This window comes from Melanostigma gelatinosum (genome assembly GCF_949748355.1).
Source record: "Melanostigma gelatinosum genome assembly, chromosome: 8".
NCBI lineage: Eukaryota > Metazoa > Chordata > Actinopteri > Perciformes > Zoarcidae > Melanostigma > Melanostigma gelatinosum.
In genome coordinates, this window is record NC_136641.1 from 8,120,871 (window position 1) to 8,140,033 (window position 19,163).

Below are 19,163 nucleotides of genomic sequence, written 5' to 3' on the forward strand. Positions count from 1 at the left end.
TTGAAGATCTGTTCTGGCTGGAATTGCATTGAAATTGCAACGAAGGGTTGAACACAGAGCAGCAGAAATATGACAAATGTAAATGTCAAAAAGTCCCTTTTTTTAAACCCTCATAGACGAGACTGATTCAGACTGCAGGATGGTAACGTGCTGCTCTTTAGGTCAAAGATCTGTGCGTTGGCCAATGAACAATTCTGTTAATGTTGCAGTTGTGTTAGTTAGGAGCAGAGGTGGTGGACTCACCGCTGATGGTGGGAGCCTTCCTGTTGCACCGAGCGTCCCGACGTCCTCTCCCTTTGTCCAACTAACTAACTTTTTGTCATGTTGACTTCAGCCCAGCCTCCATCCTAACACACACACACAATCGCACGCACACACACACACATATATCATCACACAGAGTAAACAGACTGCTGCTCTTGATGTGTGTTTTAGCTGGACGTGCGGAAACCTAACCAAAGATCTTCTTTTCCTGTCAATGTTCTCTTGCAGGACAGAAGTCTGTCAGTGAGGAGGATACATTATTTATACACCTTTTATGGGGAATATTTGAGGGAACCGTGAAAAGTGAAACTGGGCAACAATAGCATTCAGAGGTAACGTGTAGGGTGTCTGACATGGTCAATTAAATATATTTTCAACACTATCCTAAATTTACCATAAAATCCCCCCGCATGGGGCCTTTTGGTTGGACTAGGGATTTGAACTGGCAACCTCTCCGAGTCACAAGGGACCCCGTTCCTGCACTACTTTTAGCAACTGGAATCATCTCATTAACAAATTCCCAGTATGGAGTGTTTATAAACAGCCTGTTGTTCATGCATTGTGATGGATGGATGTTCCCTATCACTGTTCTTCCTGCTAACTCTCCAACCCGCTCAGCAATCTCTCTGCCACTGTTTCACAACACACACACACACACACACACTCAGTGGGTGGGCCCTTACTGGTTGACCATGCGTGATTGCATTATGTTTGATAGCGGGGGAAAGTGTGTGCATGCGTGGGTGTTATGAGGGAGGAGGGAGCAACTGAGGGGCCAGTGTGAATCTGCTAATGACGAAAAACAACACGGCTGTCAAGGCCTCCCAGGAGCAGGTCGAACACAGTCAGCAGGGGTTGAGGTTAGCAAAGGCAAAGGGGTAAAGGTCTACATCAAGGCCAAGAGCAGGCCTTGACCTCTGCTGGGCTGAAAAAAAGAGGGAGGTGAAGAGCGTAAACTGTAGGGGAGGAAGCGAACCCAGAGTGTTTTTTAATTCGTAGAGAAATAAATAAATAATAATAATCAGCCCAGAATCAAAACAGAACAGAGAAAATGACTTATTTATTGTTTAATTTTTACAGTACACTGACCTATTCAATATTTCTCAAAGGACAAAATTACCTTTTGTTGTGCAAAACAGTGAGAATGAAGCAACGAGCGTGTGTAAATAAAACACAGTAGTATGTTGTTACTTGTATCACCAGCATATCACTACAAATAAAAAATATATCTAAAATGAACAAAAAAAACAATTCTCAAACCTGTGATTAAAGCACTTGGTGGAAACATCTATTACAAATTGACTGAATAGAATTTACATTTGGAAATGTTTTGCAAAACATTTCTTCTTTTGTGGTCAGACCCGTCACTGCAGCAGGATGAAACTGGGCTTCATGCAGCGGTTAAGCGTCAACGCCGTCAAAGTGTTTGGCAACTTAAAAACACCAGAATACTCGGAGAGAAACCTCGGTGTGGTCCGGTCACCCCCGGCCAGCAGAATTCTGACATCTAGATTAGGTCTGAGAATCAAATTGAGGTTGTGACCTAAAATCAGGAGGATTTCGGGTTGACAGGAGGAGTTTCTAATCCATGTGCGACACCTGAAAACCTTCAATCGTCCCTTTAAAAACTCGAACATGAAGAGAATCGTGAATCACATCACTGCAGCTGAACTCCAGGGGAAGGACTTCATCTGCCACAGTACTTTTGCAGATAAAAGAAAAGTGTAAACATGAAAAGAGCAAAATAAATTACACGATCAAATCTCACTAAAATGTTCTTTCATCCCGATCCTGTTGGAGGGGATGATTTTTGAGGATTCACTGGAAGCGAGTGTCCGTTCGTGTCCCACCAGTACACTCTGGGCTTAGCTCCCAATAAGAGGCTTTGTCTCACCGCGGCCGCCGTCCACCTCCAGCTTAGCTTTGCTGTAAATTAAGAACTGGATGCAGATCTGAACCACAACGTTAAGGAAAGCTAAAGAAATCCCGGGAAAGTGTCTTTTTTTTTTATGCAGCTAGAAACACAAACAACGACAAACTTGAGATCATATTTAACCATAAAGTGATGAAATAAATACATGAAGTGACCGTTATTCATGGTGTTACAAATATACTTTACTGAATACCAGACTCCTTTACATCGGATGTACAGGATTGGATTCCCCAAGAGCTTGCCCATAAAATAAAAACACCCGCTCATCATCAAGTCACATGTTTCTACCTCTTCTATAATATTCATTGAAAACGAAAGCAGCAAGCCACTGCACACTCAAGTCCACCACTTTTCTGGGGTGCAAAGAAGCACATGGCCTCCAGGAGGCACTAGTGCAGCTTCTACAGCCTTGTTTCTTTGCTTGTGACAAGCTAATTTCCCTGCGAGTGCTTCGACCTTTGATACTGCATATTGTATTTCAAGACACACAGTCACGAGACCCAAACCCATCTGATTAAGTGTCCCCTCTTCCAGCTCAGCACTGCCTAAAATGTAGCATGTAGGTGGGGATAAATAGAGAGCCCAGAGGCCCGGCAACGACGGCCCATGCTTTCCAGTAATTCTTTAAAAGGATACAAAGAGGTCTAAGGAGAGGGTGCCGAGGCTTCCGATGAGCCAGGGCAAGTGATGGATTATGTAGCTTTTTTCGCCCTGGCCCTCATCAGGGTTCTTCAGCAGGACACTCAGGCCGTACGTACAGTTTCCCAGGATGACCAGCGCGAACAGGAAGAAAGAAACCCCCTCTGTCGACTTCCTCTTGAACTGTGGGGAGAAGTGAGAGGACGGGGGGGGGGACCACAAACCCTTTTTTTAAAAGGAATAGAGGACGCTATACACAGCCACCACACATTGTCCACCAGAGTGATGTGTGCAGATTGCTGAGGCAATCGTCCGAGCTCTCCTTCTGACTGCTCAGCTTTCAGCGACATTTAATGTCGTCTCTTTCACTTTGATATACATTTTTCATCAAAACACAACTTGTAATGCTTTTCCAGCTGTTTTTTGTCCATGATTATCATTTCACGTGCATTTATGCATATCTTATTTATCTTTACTTATCATTTTAAATTTGGAAATATTTTATGAATGTTACTTATTGGGTACCCGTGGATACCTGACCCAATACGAGACTCCTCTAATTTTATTGTTTAGAACTTGTTGCATTGGAAGCACTTTAACCAACATTCGTGTAATAAGAAAATACGTGCAATTACAAAAATAGAAACAACATTTGAAAGTGCAAAATATACAGTGATGCTGAAGTAATATTACGAGGATACTCACTCTAATTATTATTATCAGACATTTGTTTTTAGTGTTAGCATAAGTATTAGTATCAGCCAACATCTACAGTATGCAGCCAGTGTTACAAAGGAATTGACACATGTGCAGCAGGAAGCACTTCGTCATACTCACATTAGTGTACATCTGGGGAAGTCTGGAAAAGAGGTAGAGGACTGACGACCCTGAGCCGATGGAGAATCCAATGATTTCTTTAGTGGTAAAAGTCTGAAGCGACAGAGAGGCAGACACAACAACATTACACCACAAGTAAAAAGCCAGACAAAATTAATTGACCCCCCTCTGGTCCCTAATAAACAAATGAATATGACTCACCTTGATGTGACTAACATCGGAGGTTGAGAGCAAGGCGCGACCTCTGAACCCAGAAGGAACAACTTCATGTTGGGCACCTAATCCAGGGAGGGGGGCAAGGCCTGTGGTGAAGCCCAGGACACAGGCTACACCCACCACGTGCAAAACCCTCCTGCCTGGGGAAGAGACAACACCTGGGTTCAGCATCAATACCGGGAAAGACATCGAAGCACATTCCTCCAGACAAGGGTCAGAGTTCACCAGCAGCGGAACAAACGCAGCGACGTGAGGCATGTGATGACATAACCGGGTACAGTGATCACCCTCTTCCTCTGTCTGGACTAGTGTTGGATCATTGTTCCTTGGCACTGATATGAGACGCTTGTTCATTAGGCAGCTAAGTCAGATAAAAACTGATCTCAGAAATAAGCAGTGCCTCAGTAGTGGCTGAATCAAGAAATCAACTAAACACGAATGTGGTTCTTATATTGTGCATTTGTAAAAAATTGAGCAGTGAAAGAAAGAAAACCCACTCACTGTCTAACATCTTGTGCCATATCTTGTAGTATAAGTACATGGCCAGCATCGCCACGTCAGCAATAACATAATAAACGGCTGTATATGTCTGGATGACAAGGAGAAAGACACAAGTTGTGAAAAAAACATTTTTTCTTTCACACAAACAGCCAATACAATTGAATTCACTTAAAACAACTATTGTCATTATTTTACATGAATAGTCAAGTAATTAATTAGTCAATTACCAGAAAAATGATCAATAATAATTTGAATAACAATTATTCAATCAAGTCCCTGATCAAGGCACAAACAATAATTAGCAGATAACGGCTCTAAAATGGGACAATTTGTTCGTTTTTTTGTCATCCCATTATTTAAAAAAAAGTCATAATTTAGTTTCTTTGAATGAAAAAGAAAATCTCAATCATTTTTTTATTTCGGGTTTTCATGACTTCTAATGATCATTCCTTTTGACATTTTATAGACCAAAAACAATGATTTACATTAAAACCACTACAAGTCACCTGAAGCGGAAGCTGGTCCGCCAAGAAGGAGCCCACCAGGTTACAGGTGTCACCTCCCAACCACAGCAGCAGGAACCAAATAGAGAGGGCACTGTCCATGTTCCCCGTTTTACACGAGCTGTAGTACTGTCTGCAATCACAACCAGTCACAATTACACATTATGATCAGATGAGAGAGCACTTCCTCTGAGAGGCACAAACACTTACGGAAGTGAAGACACCATGAAGCAGAGGATGGACAGGAGGCCCAGGTAAACGCTGGCCATGTCCCTCGCATCCTGGGCACATTCCCCAAACCCTTCCCAGACCCATTTGGACCCGTTGGGGCAAAGGGAGGTGAGGTTTCCGTCTTGAGTGGTCAATCCAGAGGCACCGCGCGTGAGGACTCCGTCTGTCCTCATAGTCTGCTGGAGAGAAAGAGGTCTGTGTTTATTAAAAACACATAACATCCTTATTCCACGGCTTCAGTTCTCGCTAACAGGTTACATCGCGATGCTTCATAAGCCAGCAGAACATGTAGCCACTGATCTAACCATATGGCACACATGTGGAGTTGTCGGAGCGTCAACACGGGTTGAATCAGCCGTAAACAAAACAGCAAGGAGACCAACACAGCCCATGACTGAACACCGGTGTCCAGTTAACGAGGTCGCAACTGGGTCAAAGTCTGTTGCGCAACTAAAAACATCCAAACAGTCCGTTTATCCACATTATTCTGTTAGCTGATTAGAACAACACAGCGGAATGAAGTGTTGCCGTGTGTGTGTCTTCATTCATGCATCGCTCAACTACAGAAAACATACTTGTTTCACACAAAATGCGCTGATCAGAAACCACAGAATGACGTTAAATCAGATGAATTGTTAGCCACTTAGCTGACATTAGGTTATAACTTAAACTACCGACGAATAGACAGTTGGATGACGTCATAATTACCGAAGAATGACCGGATATAAATGAGTAAAGCAGATGTATCTTGCCTGTGTGGCCGCTGACTTTCCGACAGAATCCTTAACTGAACAACAACTTTTCCGACACTGGAAACAACTCGGAAGCAGGCAGATAAAGCAGCTGGGCCTGAGTCCGCGAGCTGATTGGTCGGTGGATTGAAGCGTCACTGCAGGCACGTCGAGGAAGTGGCACGTGACTTGAGATCCGGCTCCAAGAATGTACATTTCGTCACTTTAATAAGATTATCCCTCGCCGAGGATTGTACATGTGTGCCAGACATCCCTCCATGTTGTCGATACTACATTTGAACACGTTGTTTTTTTGCATCAGATTGTTTTGATGCCTCACTTGATCCACAGCACACCCATGGTCATCATAAAATGTTTTCTGGAAAAACAAAACGTCTGTAATTGATCGTAGAGCTCTCGATAACGGATTCCTTTCTCCTTATGGATTTGTTACGATTTGAAGATTGATGAACTAACTATTCTGATTAAAGTTCAGGATCAATATCAGTGTATAATATTCTTTGGTAGAGACTGTCATAGACGATTGTAAAACGTCTATAACATTGGTTAAGGCTGTGGAACAAGGCAGCGGAATGCTGTCATGTTATTGTTACATATCGATGACCCAAGATCAAAACATCCGATCTGAAAAATGCACTTTTTTGAGAAAACTAAAAGAAACTTGTTTTCTTGCAGAATGCTATTTGTTAAGGATACCCGATACACAATACACTGTTTTTGGACTATATTATTATGTGTTAACAATACCGACTAGGTATTAGTGCCTCTCAAAGTGCAGATAGGAGGTTTTCTTCTTAGAAAAATAGGCAGATAGGAGGTTTTGCGATTTGGCCATTGATATGTAGAAGAACCGGGACAAACTGTTTGATGTTCCAGAGTTCACACATTTCACATATCTCATCACACATCTACAAGCTTCGTCAAATTAGATGTATCTCCACATGGTAATTCAGTCATTAGCCCCGAGGCCTCCGACATTCTTCAACTAACTTTGCATTTTAGTATGTAGCTGCCAGAAAATACACCTATAGGTGATTATATAAGATAGATAGATAGATGTAAACTTTATTTATCCCCAGGGGGAAATTAGTTTGTAGCAGCAGCAATTTACAGAGTAAAATAAAATATGACATATGGAATGCACAATATCTACAGGACAATAAAACAGAGCAGATATTGAATTGAAGGAATAGATTAATAAAAAATAAGCTAGAATAGAATAGAAAATAGAAATGCACAGTATATACCATGAATATAGTGGTATTAATTAAATAAAATTAGCAACTAGTAAACTAAAGTAAACTAAACAACCAGGTCCATAACATTACCAGGTCCACGTGAGTAAATCCTGAGTAAAGCGAGCTTGTATGCAAATGATCTCGCAGTGATCTTCTCATTTTGTTAAATGTTACGATGATGAGATGGATAATTATCGTTATCGCAAAAGAGGCGACTGCGATGGATAATTATCGTTATCGCAAAAGAGGCTACTTTTAAATCGAAACTAATTGTCCTGGTTAATAGTGTTTGAGATGAGCAATCAGTTGCCAAGAGAAAAACATCCCACCGCGAAGAGACGCGCAAACACGATGTCCGACTGCGGTGGAAAAAGACACGAGGGGATTTGTTCCAGAGCTACTTGGGGAAATGTTCAAGATGTTGAAAGGTGGTCAGCAGACTGTCAGACTGAGGACTCGGCACCATACACGCTGATGTCAGCTCGTGCGTGCATATTTTGAGGACCGCAGCAATAAAGCAAGTTCCCACTGTCATCGCGTGCTTCTTGTAATGTGACTTCAACCTCTGGTTCAGTTTATTGTGTCAAAGTGCTCGTAACGCCAGTAAGAGGGGACTGAATCTTGCAACGCATTAGCGGAGGCTGCGATATCGTTTATGGAGTCAACGTGCTTCTTCTTGGCATAGAGCCATAAACCATTTTGATGTACTGTGTAAAGTTCACCATTGAAATCACTTTATTGCATTGGTTTAGGACATGTACTTTCAAAATAAGTATAGTACATAATGTTACCATGTGTACTTTTCAAAGTAGACACTTTCTGTAAAGAGATGCAGCTGTTAAATGTGTACGCACCACAATTGAAATAACGGACATTTTGAATGCAGGAATCTTGGGCAAATTGAACCAAAATCATCTGCATGGCTAAATACCAAGGATGTGTGGAAATAGGTTTTGTTGTTTTTTGTTGAACTGCTCCGTTTAAGAGCTCGCTGACGATCCCAAAACCTACTCAACGCCACAACATTTTCTTTAATATATTTCAATAACAGGTTTTATTGATGACGCGACCAAACATCTATACCGTAGGAATCCCTTCAGTGGGCTAGATTCTCTTATTTACACAATGCTTCCTCAAAGTAATACAAATACTTGGTTTCATGTCAAAGTATAGACATAATACATTAAGAACTGGCAATGGAGGAATCGAACATTTTATAAAGCAACCGTCACAACAAATCTACCAATGAAAATGGATGATAGAAAAGAAAAGAGCAATCATTAACTTAACTACTGCAAAACAAGTTCTACATCAAATATCTGTACAGGCGGGTTCTTGAGCATCCATGAAATAAGGAGGGAATGCAGCTCTTCTATGTTTCTGTCTTTAAGAGTTCTGTTGAAGGCAGATGTTTATTAATGTAGTCGACAGTTGTTCTTCCAAGGCGAGGATGAGATAACCCAAAGCAGTTTGTACAGTGAATCTTGTCGTTTTTTGTCTGCTGCCTCAAACAAAAGAGAAGTGTAGATTTGAAGAAGACAGTCTTTACACTTCTCTTCTTTCTTCTGTGAATGGTTCTCACTTGATGTGGACCACTTTCTCGTCCGTTTTCAACCGTTTGCGTCTGGGCTGTATGAAGTAGTCCTCAGAGTCGTCCGTGTCGCCATCGTCCATCTTTTCCGGGCAATCGGTGTCGGGTGTTTCCGGTGTTTCTGGTGTTTCTGGTGTTTCCGGGAAGCTCTGCCCAGGGAACATCTCCTGCAACTTCTCCTCGAAGTACAGGCTTACTGCCTTGCCAGATATCGCCATCTCTGATCCCACCTGCCGGAGGAGGAGGAGAGGGAGGAGGAGGAGGAGGGGGGAAGAGAAGAGGGTAAAGAGTGATATGGAGGCAGCAGGGGGAATGAGTACAATGAGCAGGATAAATAAATGGGATGAAGCAGGGCAGAGGAAGGGGAGAATGAGGAGACAAATTAGATCAGGTTAAGACTCCTAGTGGTAGGGTGGCCCCAGCTCAACGTTGCTGTACAGAGCAGAGATATCCTACCGCCCCGTCCCACTGTGGCTCCATGAAGCATTTACACAATCATAGATGAGGGTCAACATATAATTTAGGCTAGGTTTAAATACTTCCTGCTCGTTAAGAACCAGTTAGGAGAACATGAACATTTTAAATAGTTGATACCACGACTGACACAGGGGGAAAAAAATGTTGATGTTACATGAAAAGAACACAGCAAACCAAAAAATAAATAAATATGAGATTGTGTTAATACTAGGACTGTTAGGAGTTTAAATTAACACCAACATGTTACAACTTTATAACTCTGCTGGCACTAAATAACTCCAAAGCCTGAATTCCCCAAAATAAAACCTGACAGCTACAGGAAACGAGCCCTTTTCACATGAGGCAGCTACCTAACACACACCGGAAATCTTGTATTTGCTGACCTCCAGTGGTTTGACTTTGCAACTTGCTGCAGTAAAGTACAAATGGTTACAGGTTCAACAGTGTACACTTGTGACCGCACTCAACCACAGCGATCAGTGAAGCTGGTTGTGGTCATAACGGGAAACGGGCGTAAACCTTGAAACTAGAGGGCAGCAACACACTGCTTTTCAGCCTGGGGTTAAAGTCCCTCTATAAGTAATTGTGTACGTATATAGGAATATGTTATATGCATATAAACGTAGTATTAGACTCTAATATAAAGAATAGATGGTTATGTCAGAGCTATTAATGAAGCAGCAAACAACTATTTGCCATGTAAAGAGATGGTGGAGCAACGTCTACCTGGATAATCAGAGTTTCCCTGTGCTTTGTTTATGTAGCAAGTGCATTTCGGCACCCTGCTGGCTGGCTGATGGCCGCCGCCGCCCTGCGCTCATACGGCAGTCACAGTTAATTATAACATCCGGCTGCTGCGTCGCTCCTGCTCCCCCGCCAGGTAAACACAGTCAGCTCTGTCAACATGATCTGAATCGAGAACCTTTAAATCTATGTTTACATGCCGTTGAAATATAAAAGACAGAAATTATTTAGGATTAATTATATGTCAGATTGCACAGCCGCTGACAAATTACAAAACACACCTATACTACATTATGTTTTGCATTGTAGAAACAACCACATGTAGGCTAGAATTAAAAAGAAGTGGTTCGTAAGGCGTGTCGATTTCAGAAAGATACAGAAATGGGCTAACACAGACGGAGTATCCTTGCCCCTTAAATAAACTGGTTTCAAGACCTCTGAAGCAAATAGCACATGAATAATTAGACCTCCAGACCCTGTAACCGCTAACCCAGTTCTTACCACCTCTCATGAGGATTAAATGGAACGACATGTAATCCATTTTTCAGTCGTTCTACGCCCAATTTCTGTAGTTTGAAGCCGTATGACTGCTCATGAATTCGCTATGCTAAGATGAAGGGCAAAAACATTTCTTGGAGCCTCAGTGGGAGGAGACCAGACATCTGTTCTCCATTTGAAATGGCTTACCTGCATATTAATCTGTTTCTCCTCATCATAAACCTGGATTATGCGAGACATCTAAAAAGGGGCAATAACATTATAACAAACAGTGAAGCAGCAGGGGGGGGGAGAAAAGAGTTCACAGCACAGGCAGGTTAAATAATAACAGATCAGAGATCTGTTTACGGCCTACTGTGCTCGAGCCTAGAGGTTGTTTCAGCAGAAATGAACAGCAAGTAAAGTCTGCACTCTGTCTGCAGGTCTTCCTTCCTCTACAGGAAGCTACCAGGAACGTGTGACAATGTCAACATCTCTCTATGCTGGTAAATACAATGCACTTCTTTTTTTTCTTTTTATAGACAGTTCTGTCTGTTTCCTCACCATTTCTCTTTAAATGTTTCTTCACCACTTCTGTGTAAATGTTTTAACAACTGATATAATCACAGAAATGAATCAGCCAGATTATTTAACTGTAGCTGACAGAAATAGTTTACAGAAGTAGAAAAGAAGTGTCTCTGAGAATGCTATTAACACCATCAAAGGCTTCACGTATCCAGTGCTTAAGAACTGCTGCTCATCATCATTGAAAAATGGAATTTTCATTATGTTTTTTGTTTGATTTGTTTTTTAATTCCATGAATTGGTACGTAGGCTGATTTTTCTCGACAGGGATGGCATTCAACAGGACAGCCGTCCTTAGCTGATAATCTATATTTTGTTGGTACTAGTTCATCAGAACGTGTTGCAATGATCGTGCCTGGAAAGATTAGATTTTTGTTAGATTATAATGTCATATGTATGGTGAAGTTGTCCTGAGATCAACACTGGCCAAATAAAGTGATGTCTCAGGGCAGTCATTCCACACATTGTTAACTTCTAGAAAAAGTAAAAGCTCCCATATGTGTTTGGAAGGAGAAACACATGATCATAATAAATATTATGAATAAAGTATCCTTTATAGTGGATCCCTCTAGATGACATATCAAGCTAGACTGAATTACACATTTTATGAGTTTATGAGATCATAAGCCATTAAGCGGATACCCACAACAAATAAATACATCCAGTATACGTTCAAGTAAATAATTTCCCCAATAGACGAATGAAGTAACCATAGTGACCCATTAAAAACCAAACCATTGTGATGCAGACAGTGTCATTAACAGGGTTCAGACAGCGTTACGGCAGTGGGTGTGATGAAAGCACAGTGGCGCCTCGATACTCCATCACCCCCGACAGCCAATGTTAGTAGGTGTACAGAACTGTACGCACATTGCCGGCCGTAAGCAGCACCCATTCCCACTTTCTTTTCCAACGTCAGGCTGTGTCTTCACACAAGGTTAGACTAATATATTTAGGTAATATATCAGACCTAATACCAAATATCTTCGGAGCCTTAAAATGGTCAAATGATTCAATCGAAGATGTTCAATTAGCGGGTGGCAATTTAAACTCCGACTCATATCAGTCTAACCCTTGTCTGCATGCACACGCACACAAGTGGAAGCCATTCTCCAAAGCAGGCTCAGGATTCATGCCGCTCACCTCGTTGTAATTTGCACAGTTTATGAAGATCAGACGCATGTCGGACACAAACTCCTGGATGGTGCGGTAGTACTGGGAGCTTCGTAACTGTAGCCTCCTCTTCACCTTCTTCAGGTCCATGGGCTGCTTGATGATCTTGAAGTAGTTCGGCACCTGGTTAAACAAAACTGGGTCAGACAACATCTCCAACGGCATCAAAGGATGTCGACAAGTTTGTATTTGGCTTGAACACCAGAGGCGGAGGACAATGTGGCTTGCTTTTTGAGGATAGCTTAGGTTTCAATTTTGGCATACAACAAAGTAGTTCTGTGATACCCAGAGAATTAAGTGTTGGAAAGACAAACTTTTTTTCCCCGTTTCATAGATGGTTTCAATGCCTTGCTGAGTTGTTGTCCCATGAATATAGGACTGTACCTTATTTTTTACATTTAAAGCTTCAATTGGGGCATTCCAATAAAGCTCTTAATATCTGTTGTCATATTTTATGATGTCATCTCCCTAAAAAAAAAAAAAACATATCTTCGAACAAAATCCTCAAAGTGATTAATCGGATAAATGAGTTTAGTCTCTTTTGATTAAATCAACTTTCTTAAAGGAATATTACTTGTGTTTCGTTAACATAAATAAACGTAGGTGCGGACTGAGCGCTGTGGATTATTCCATGCAATGTTTCTGTAAATTATTAATAACTTGATATTTTCTAGTAAGCTTATCCAAACACACCAAACCTGTGAGTCAACCCGCACATCCTGACTACGCCCCCACTGACGGAAAGAACTACAAATAGTAAAAGCCTATTACTATTATAGCCCTACATGAAATGCTGCTGAATCAATGAAACAAGTGTGTAACTCACACAAACCGCATATCAAAAAGGTCTCAAATATCCCATTAGACTTAAAAGCAACTTTTTTGTTGTGTGCTCAGTGTGGTAAGCTGTAGCTGGAGGGATGACCCACGCAGTTCCAGGAAGGTTCTCAACACATACAGTGCTAGGTGAACAGTAATTTATTTCTAAGACGATTATTCTGCCATTTTTGCCTTTGTTTGATACCTTGACAAAAGAGACAGAAATGTGGGGAGAGTAAGGAGGAAAGCATACAAAAAGGCCCCAGCCATAATGGAACCAGTGACGGCCACAGAGCATGTACCCCTGATACGGACAGGACACCCCAAACAGTAATCAAAAGTAAGAATGTCTTACAAAGTTGTACTGAGGGAGCACAGTAAAAACAAATGGCGAAACTTTGACAAAAAACAGCAGATTTTTGTGAAGAAAACAAGCATAACATTTCCCCCAAGCACGTAATAAATACTGCAAACATACATATCCACGTTTCTACACTTTCTTCTTTCAAACTTAAAAGACTTGAAAACTCAATCAGATGTTTATGATTATGATTGCACCTGCTTTGCCAACATGAGGGCTATAAGAAATTATGCTAATTTGGTCAGCTCTTCAACACAAGCATGTCTCAACGGATTTAATGAGTTCACAAAATAATGAGCCTACCAAGAGCTAACCAATCAATTATAAACTGCAGAACATAACGGATAGAATACAGTATGCAATAAAATCAATTGAAGAAAAATATATCCGCACACGGGACACTAAAAAGGTGCTGACAGGTGTTTGCAGTGCATTTCAAAATTGTTCTAGTTTGCAAAAGGGGTAAAAGTATACTGGAATTATAACCAACAGTTACACTGGGTTTCACAAATATTTCCACGATACAATATATTTTTCTTTGTAGCTCCAAGTGCAAACCGTGTCTACGTCTAACACCCCTGTGACTGTGTGCAATCTGTTTGGGCAGAACAACAACCAGAATGTACGTGGACTAGGGCTGACCCCTCTTTGTCGATTAGACAACTAATCAGCTGTTTAGTTATAATCGACTAAGATTTCTTTCGTCTATTAGTCATTTGAAAGTTATGCACACATCTCTGGTCGCCGGTAAGCACGAGATGTAAAGTGGTGCTTTTGTGTGCGATTGTTTGTGGAGAAACTCATTTTTATAGATCTGTCGATTAAAAAAACGTATCAATTAGTTGACAAAATTGTATGATTGCTAGTCGACTAAGAATGTCTTTGTCCTACAGACAGCTCCAATGCGGACTAATGAAAATTAAAAAAGAGGAAAAATTCATCTTTGCCACCGCATAAGAAACAAAAGGAAAGGAACAGGACTGACGACAGGACCTGGGCCATCAGGTAGTGGAACTGGCTGAACTGTGTGTGTGTGTGTGTGTGTCTCTCTCATGTGGAGCTACTTACAGAGCTAGCAACAGGTTCCCTGAAGCCCACGCTGAGCTCATGACAGAAGATGTGCAGCAGGAGGCGTTCACATTTCTGCAGAGAGGTGAAGAGAGAGGTATTAGTGGCCTTGTACTAATGACGAGGAGGCCTGTGAAGGTTGTGGTGGCTGTACTGACTCTTTGATCATCTGGTCTCAGGTCCTGCTCTCCTTTCACTTTCTTGCTGTCGTCACAGTACTCTATCTCGGGGGTGGTCACACTCCGGCAAAACGTGCAAAGAAAGTCACCCCTGAGACAGAAAAGTCACACATTGGGTTAACATTAACTTTCATGATCTGCATGGTCAATTAACTGCAGCTAAAGCCAAACGTTGCGGTGATGAGGTAAGATATTACGTTTAGACTGACGACTCTGCAAGAATGAGACTGTTTACTACAGACCGGGTATCAACTTTGTCAATGTCTGTTTTACTGTTGCATCTCATCCATTCTGCATACAGGGTAGAAATAATGTTCACAGTGTTTCCACAACATAACCAAAACATTCAGTGTGACTGTCGTGGCAGTGTGCAACAGCAGTTAAATTGTTTTAAAAATGCACCACCAAAAGAAACGACCTAGACTGATCACTTACGTTGGGAAGATCTTTATGGTGGGCACATGGCATTTCATGTGGAACACTTTGGGGCAGCGGTCACAGCAGAGCAGGTCGCCACCGTTGATACAAACAGCACACCAGTCTTCATTCGGGTCGTCCTCTTTCCCACCAGAACTGCCTGTTCCGGCCAACGTGCCGTCCCCTTTGGTGCTCGTTCCCTTGTTGGAGTTTCCATTAGTGAGGGGAGCGCCTGCCGTGCTGCTGCTGCTGTTGTTGTTGTTCTCGGAGGATAATGAGGTAGTGGTGGTCATAGTGAAATTTGAAGAAGAGGAGGCGGCGGCACTGGAGCCATTTTGTCCAGAACAAGAAGTTTCAGATTGGGGTTCTGTTTTGATGCGCTCCCCTAAAGCCTTGAGAGCATCTTGGCCGGCAGATACAACTCCCAATACAGGAAGGGGGCTGTTCTCCGGACTGCTCATCTGAGGGTGAAGAAACACACAAATACATCAGATGGTTTTAAGACAAGATGATAATCTTCTGGTCTTATACTCACATATATCTTACAATACTGTCTGTAAGTATGTCGCCCCAGAAGTGATATCACAAAAAAAATGACATGGAGCTAAGTTTATTTCCTCACTTTTCATTTACCACATTTTATGTTGTTAGAAGGATCCTCTGGTTCTGACTTATTTAGCCAATGTAAACAGTTATCAGGCATAAACATCTTTAGCATATGTTACCACGGACATTTGTCAGTTTTGGGTAAGATGATAAATAACCAAACATTTTTGTTGACAATATAAGCGTATTTAGTTGAATTTATACTTGTTGAAGTACTTTTATCGCACATTTTAAAACTAACAAGGTATTCATACCATGCAGGCACTCCTCCCGGAATCTTTGCCCCGCTCCGTCTTCAGAGAAGAAGCCAGACAGCTGTAGCTGTCTTCTGTACCAGGCTCTTGCTTCACCCTCACCTGCTCCACCGGAGCTCCGCCTCCTGGCCCCGCCCTCCCAGCAGAGCTACAGCTTAAAAACACACAAAAACAAACCATGCAGAAATAATTAACGCAACTGTTTAAAACTCATTAACGACTACGACAAGCGCGGGACAAACATACAGTGTGCTTTTGTTATTTGGCCCTTTGGTGTTTGAGATCGTATATAAAGTTAGGCAACTAAAACTTATTTTCTAAAGGGAAGATTTGCAGATTTCTAACCATATCTCTTATCGGAGTTTGGGATATAGTGTGAAAAATGCCTGCAGTCTTTGCCGATGTTCTCCCCGTCTCTGGGGGCCGTTGCAAAACCTGTTGTTCTATTGCTGCTTCTAGTTTAAAATGCAGCCCAGAGCTCGTCTCCATCCTGCAGCGTTGGCTCCTGCTGTTTCAGAGCATCTGCAGCTTGAGCAAGTCTCGTCTGTATCGATCGTTGCTTCATATTTGCTAACTCCGATTGTGTCACTCTGACCAATTTATTTTTAGAATTTTAAGTTTGGCTAAGTCTTTGCTTAATTCCATACCTGCAAACTCATAAGAGGTGAAAAAGGCGACAAGCACGACACCCGAAACCCGGTCGGGGGGGGGGGGGGGCATGAAAAGCATTAAAAGCATTCTGGTGTACTCTGAGAAGAACATTAAGTGATAAGACATTTACTTTAAGCAAAAAAACAATTTATTATTCAGTTATTCATCAGTATTTCAGATCTATTATTAGTAACCTTTATTTAGACAAAATCCATTGAGACCGAGGTCTCATTTTCAAAAGTTTTAGTCATATAAAAACACAGATAGCAAGAGTAGCGAGAACCATCGCCTGTACAAAGAAACTTATACTTAGCAACTCGTATTCTCAGCTCCCTCCACAGATTTTCTATAGGATTAAGGTCCTGAGTCTGGCAAGGCTTCTTTGTTAGAGGGCACTTACAAAATCTGCAAGGGGTCAAATAATGAGATCCTTTTCTGTATGTAGCATTGTTGGAAATGGAGCACACGTGACTAAAACCATTTGGAAAAAGCTTATAATAATATATTATTATCATAATACAATCATTTCTATCTTTCAGAATATGTTAATCACGAATGCCCACGTCAGAAACGGAACACTCTCAATACATCCTGCTGTGCGAGTTATTGCTTGCAGGCTTTCTGATAATTCACCTTGCTTTTTTTTCAGTCTACAAAGTCTTGGATGCAGTGTACGTTATCCTTACCACAGCAAGTCTGAACTGTAACGGTACAGAACGTAATTTAAACTTTAACGGAGGGAAATGAAGACGTAGACATCTTAACGCTGATTGGCCAAGACTCGACACATCAAAGATGTTCTATTGCAAACATCACCTTTTCTCCTCGTCTCACTCCAATGTGAGAAACGCTGGCTGGCCAGTTGACCCCCCCAAAAAAATCTCTACGGATCTACATGATTCACGTGGATGATATATTTTTATTCAAAACGGTGAATTTCGCCAAAAAGTGACAAGTTTGCAGGTATGTCATTCATTGAATCGGTGTACTTGGACTGTGTATTTTCTGGGTGTTTTGCTACTATAATAACTTCACATCTTCTTACCTGCCCCTGCTGCCTGTGCTGGACGTGCTAGAAGGTCGTGCTGGAGTGTGGGCATTTGACAAACCTGCAGACAGAAATAAGAGAGGAGACAATGGTGAAGATGACGCAGCAGTGATCACTACTGATTGTTCAAGAACATGAAAGTTTAATTTCATTTCTTACATGAAATTTCATTACAGTTAGAGCCAATGGCTGCTCTTTGTGGATTACATCCTTATCACAGAATCCTTAAGGTCTCTGATGTTATCAGGAATGTGATTAGATCAACAGAAAATGAAGAATGAAAAAATAAAATAAAAAATAAAACAGGAAGTTCGGTCAGATGTGAATGGGAGTCCCTCTCCCTGAATGTGTGGGTACCTGAAGATCCAGGAGAGTGTGTGGACAGTCCAGGTGAGGGGTTCATGTCCATTGAACCAAGGTGATGCTGCGTGCTGGCTGTGATGTAGCGAGACAGGAGGTGTCCGAGGTTGCTGGAACCTGCATCCTCAAGCTAGGAAAGCAGACAGAGAATCAAGTTACTCAAAAGGTCAATGGATTGTTGTAAATTTATATATTTAATGTCAACTTGACCCTCAACCAGGGAAAATTTTGGAAAATGTTGGCCTGTGTCATATCTGTTTACTCATTCACCACATCAGAGTTTGTAGTTGTGCTTATCCACACATTTCCTAGTCAATGGTCTGAATATATAAATTCACATATTTGGGTTTGATCTATATTTTACATATTTTTACTCATTATTATAAACTCTAAAAAAGTTCAAATGTTTATTGTAATGCTAATTATGGGATAATTTCAATTGACATTAGATTTTTTGTTTCTTTAATTGAGAGCAATGTTGATATTTTACAGTTCAAACGTCTAAGTCTCAAAAAGTAGCAGGTCCTGAAAAAAAAAAAAAAAAAAAAATTACAAATCCCACCCAAACATCCAATACATGGTTAGAAGGTGCACACCTGAATAGGCGGGATCTCAGGTAGGCAGGGCAGGTTCTCAGGATTGGTGACCGAGGGGATGAGCTCGATGGGACCTATGATGGGGCTGGCAGGGCCGCGGTGAGCATGGGCACCCGCCATACTTGCACTGGTAGGACTTGTGGGGTTGGCATTATGAAGCGATGCCACCGGGAAAGGGCCTGCATGGCCTGGGTTGGAATGCTGCATAGAAAGAGAGATGGAGGGATGAAGGAAAAGAAGATCAGGGAAGGAAGGACAATGACAGGAAGTGGGAAAAAAAGGTGGGAGGACAGTAACAATGACATCGGTCATTCGCTGAGTTTTATCAAGACATTTTGTTGTACAAAACAACATCGTTGCATGATCATGCATTTGGGTGACGCATGCTGCACAAGACAGAAATGACAAAGTAGGAAAAAGGTGCCAAACCCCTGATTGTAGTAAGAAACGAAACCTTTGGTCGCTCATCTCAGATTCTATAGACATCTAGACACAAAGAAAAAGGGGGCTGGATATTGTGGAGGTTTCTCTTTCCTAGTCTTAAATGCAGGCAGCAAATGTACATTTTCACTCTGTACACATTATTTGACTTGTGCAAATAATCAGCTATATTTGTAAAGGTCACTGGTGAGGCGTTGTAAAG

The 19,163-nt window shown here is 41.6% G+C and overlaps 2 protein-coding genes across 4 annotated transcripts in view; both read right to left on the minus strand.

Annotated features, from left to right (window-relative positions):
* Nucleotides 1-1,351: 1,351 nt before the first annotated feature.
* Nucleotides 1,352-5,866, minus strand: slc66a1 (solute carrier family 66 member 1). Its single transcript, XM_079272949.1, has 8 exons — nucleotides 5,833-5,866; nucleotides 5,104-5,303; nucleotides 4,897-5,026; nucleotides 4,391-4,478; nucleotides 3,875-4,029; nucleotides 3,674-3,766; nucleotides 2,834-3,019; nucleotides 1,352-2,216 (listed from the first exon to the last, which is right to left on the minus strand). The coding sequence occupies exons 2-8, from the start codon at nucleotides 5,295-5,297 to the stop codon at nucleotides 2,130-2,132; spliced, it is 933 nt and encodes a 310-aa protein (XP_079129075.1). The 5' UTR covers nucleotides 5,298-5,303; nucleotides 5,833-5,866; the 3' UTR covers nucleotides 1,352-2,129.
* A 2,067-nt stretch (nucleotides 5,867-7,933) lies between these two features.
* trim33 (tripartite motif containing 33) overlaps nucleotides 7,934-19,163 on the minus strand; it is a 23,866-nt gene continuing 12,636 nt past the window's right edge. Inside the window, exons 11-21 of one of the 3 annotated variants that reach the window (XM_079274266.1) lie at nucleotides 18,950-19,006; nucleotides 18,521-18,721; nucleotides 17,922-18,054; nucleotides 17,562-17,625; nucleotides 15,866-16,019; nucleotides 15,024-15,466; nucleotides 14,568-14,679; nucleotides 14,410-14,484; nucleotides 12,132-12,284; nucleotides 10,614-10,664; nucleotides 7,934-8,935 (exon numbers count right to left, since the gene is read on the minus strand). In XM_079274266.1, coding sequence (XP_079130392.1) covers nucleotides 8,693-8,935; nucleotides 10,614-10,664; nucleotides 12,132-12,284; nucleotides 14,410-14,484; nucleotides 14,568-14,679; nucleotides 15,024-15,466; nucleotides 15,866-16,019; nucleotides 17,562-17,625; nucleotides 17,922-18,054; nucleotides 18,521-18,721; nucleotides 18,950-19,006 — 1,686 coding nt within the window. In that variant the 3' untranslated portion in view covers nucleotides 7,934-8,692. The remainder of the gene's footprint in view (nucleotides 8,936-10,613; nucleotides 10,665-12,131; nucleotides 12,285-14,409; nucleotides 14,485-14,567; nucleotides 14,680-15,023; nucleotides 15,467-15,865; nucleotides 16,020-17,561; nucleotides 17,626-17,921; nucleotides 18,055-18,520; nucleotides 18,722-18,949; nucleotides 19,007-19,163) is intronic. The other 2 variants (XM_079274265.1, XM_079274264.1) reach the window with 2 other exon arrangements.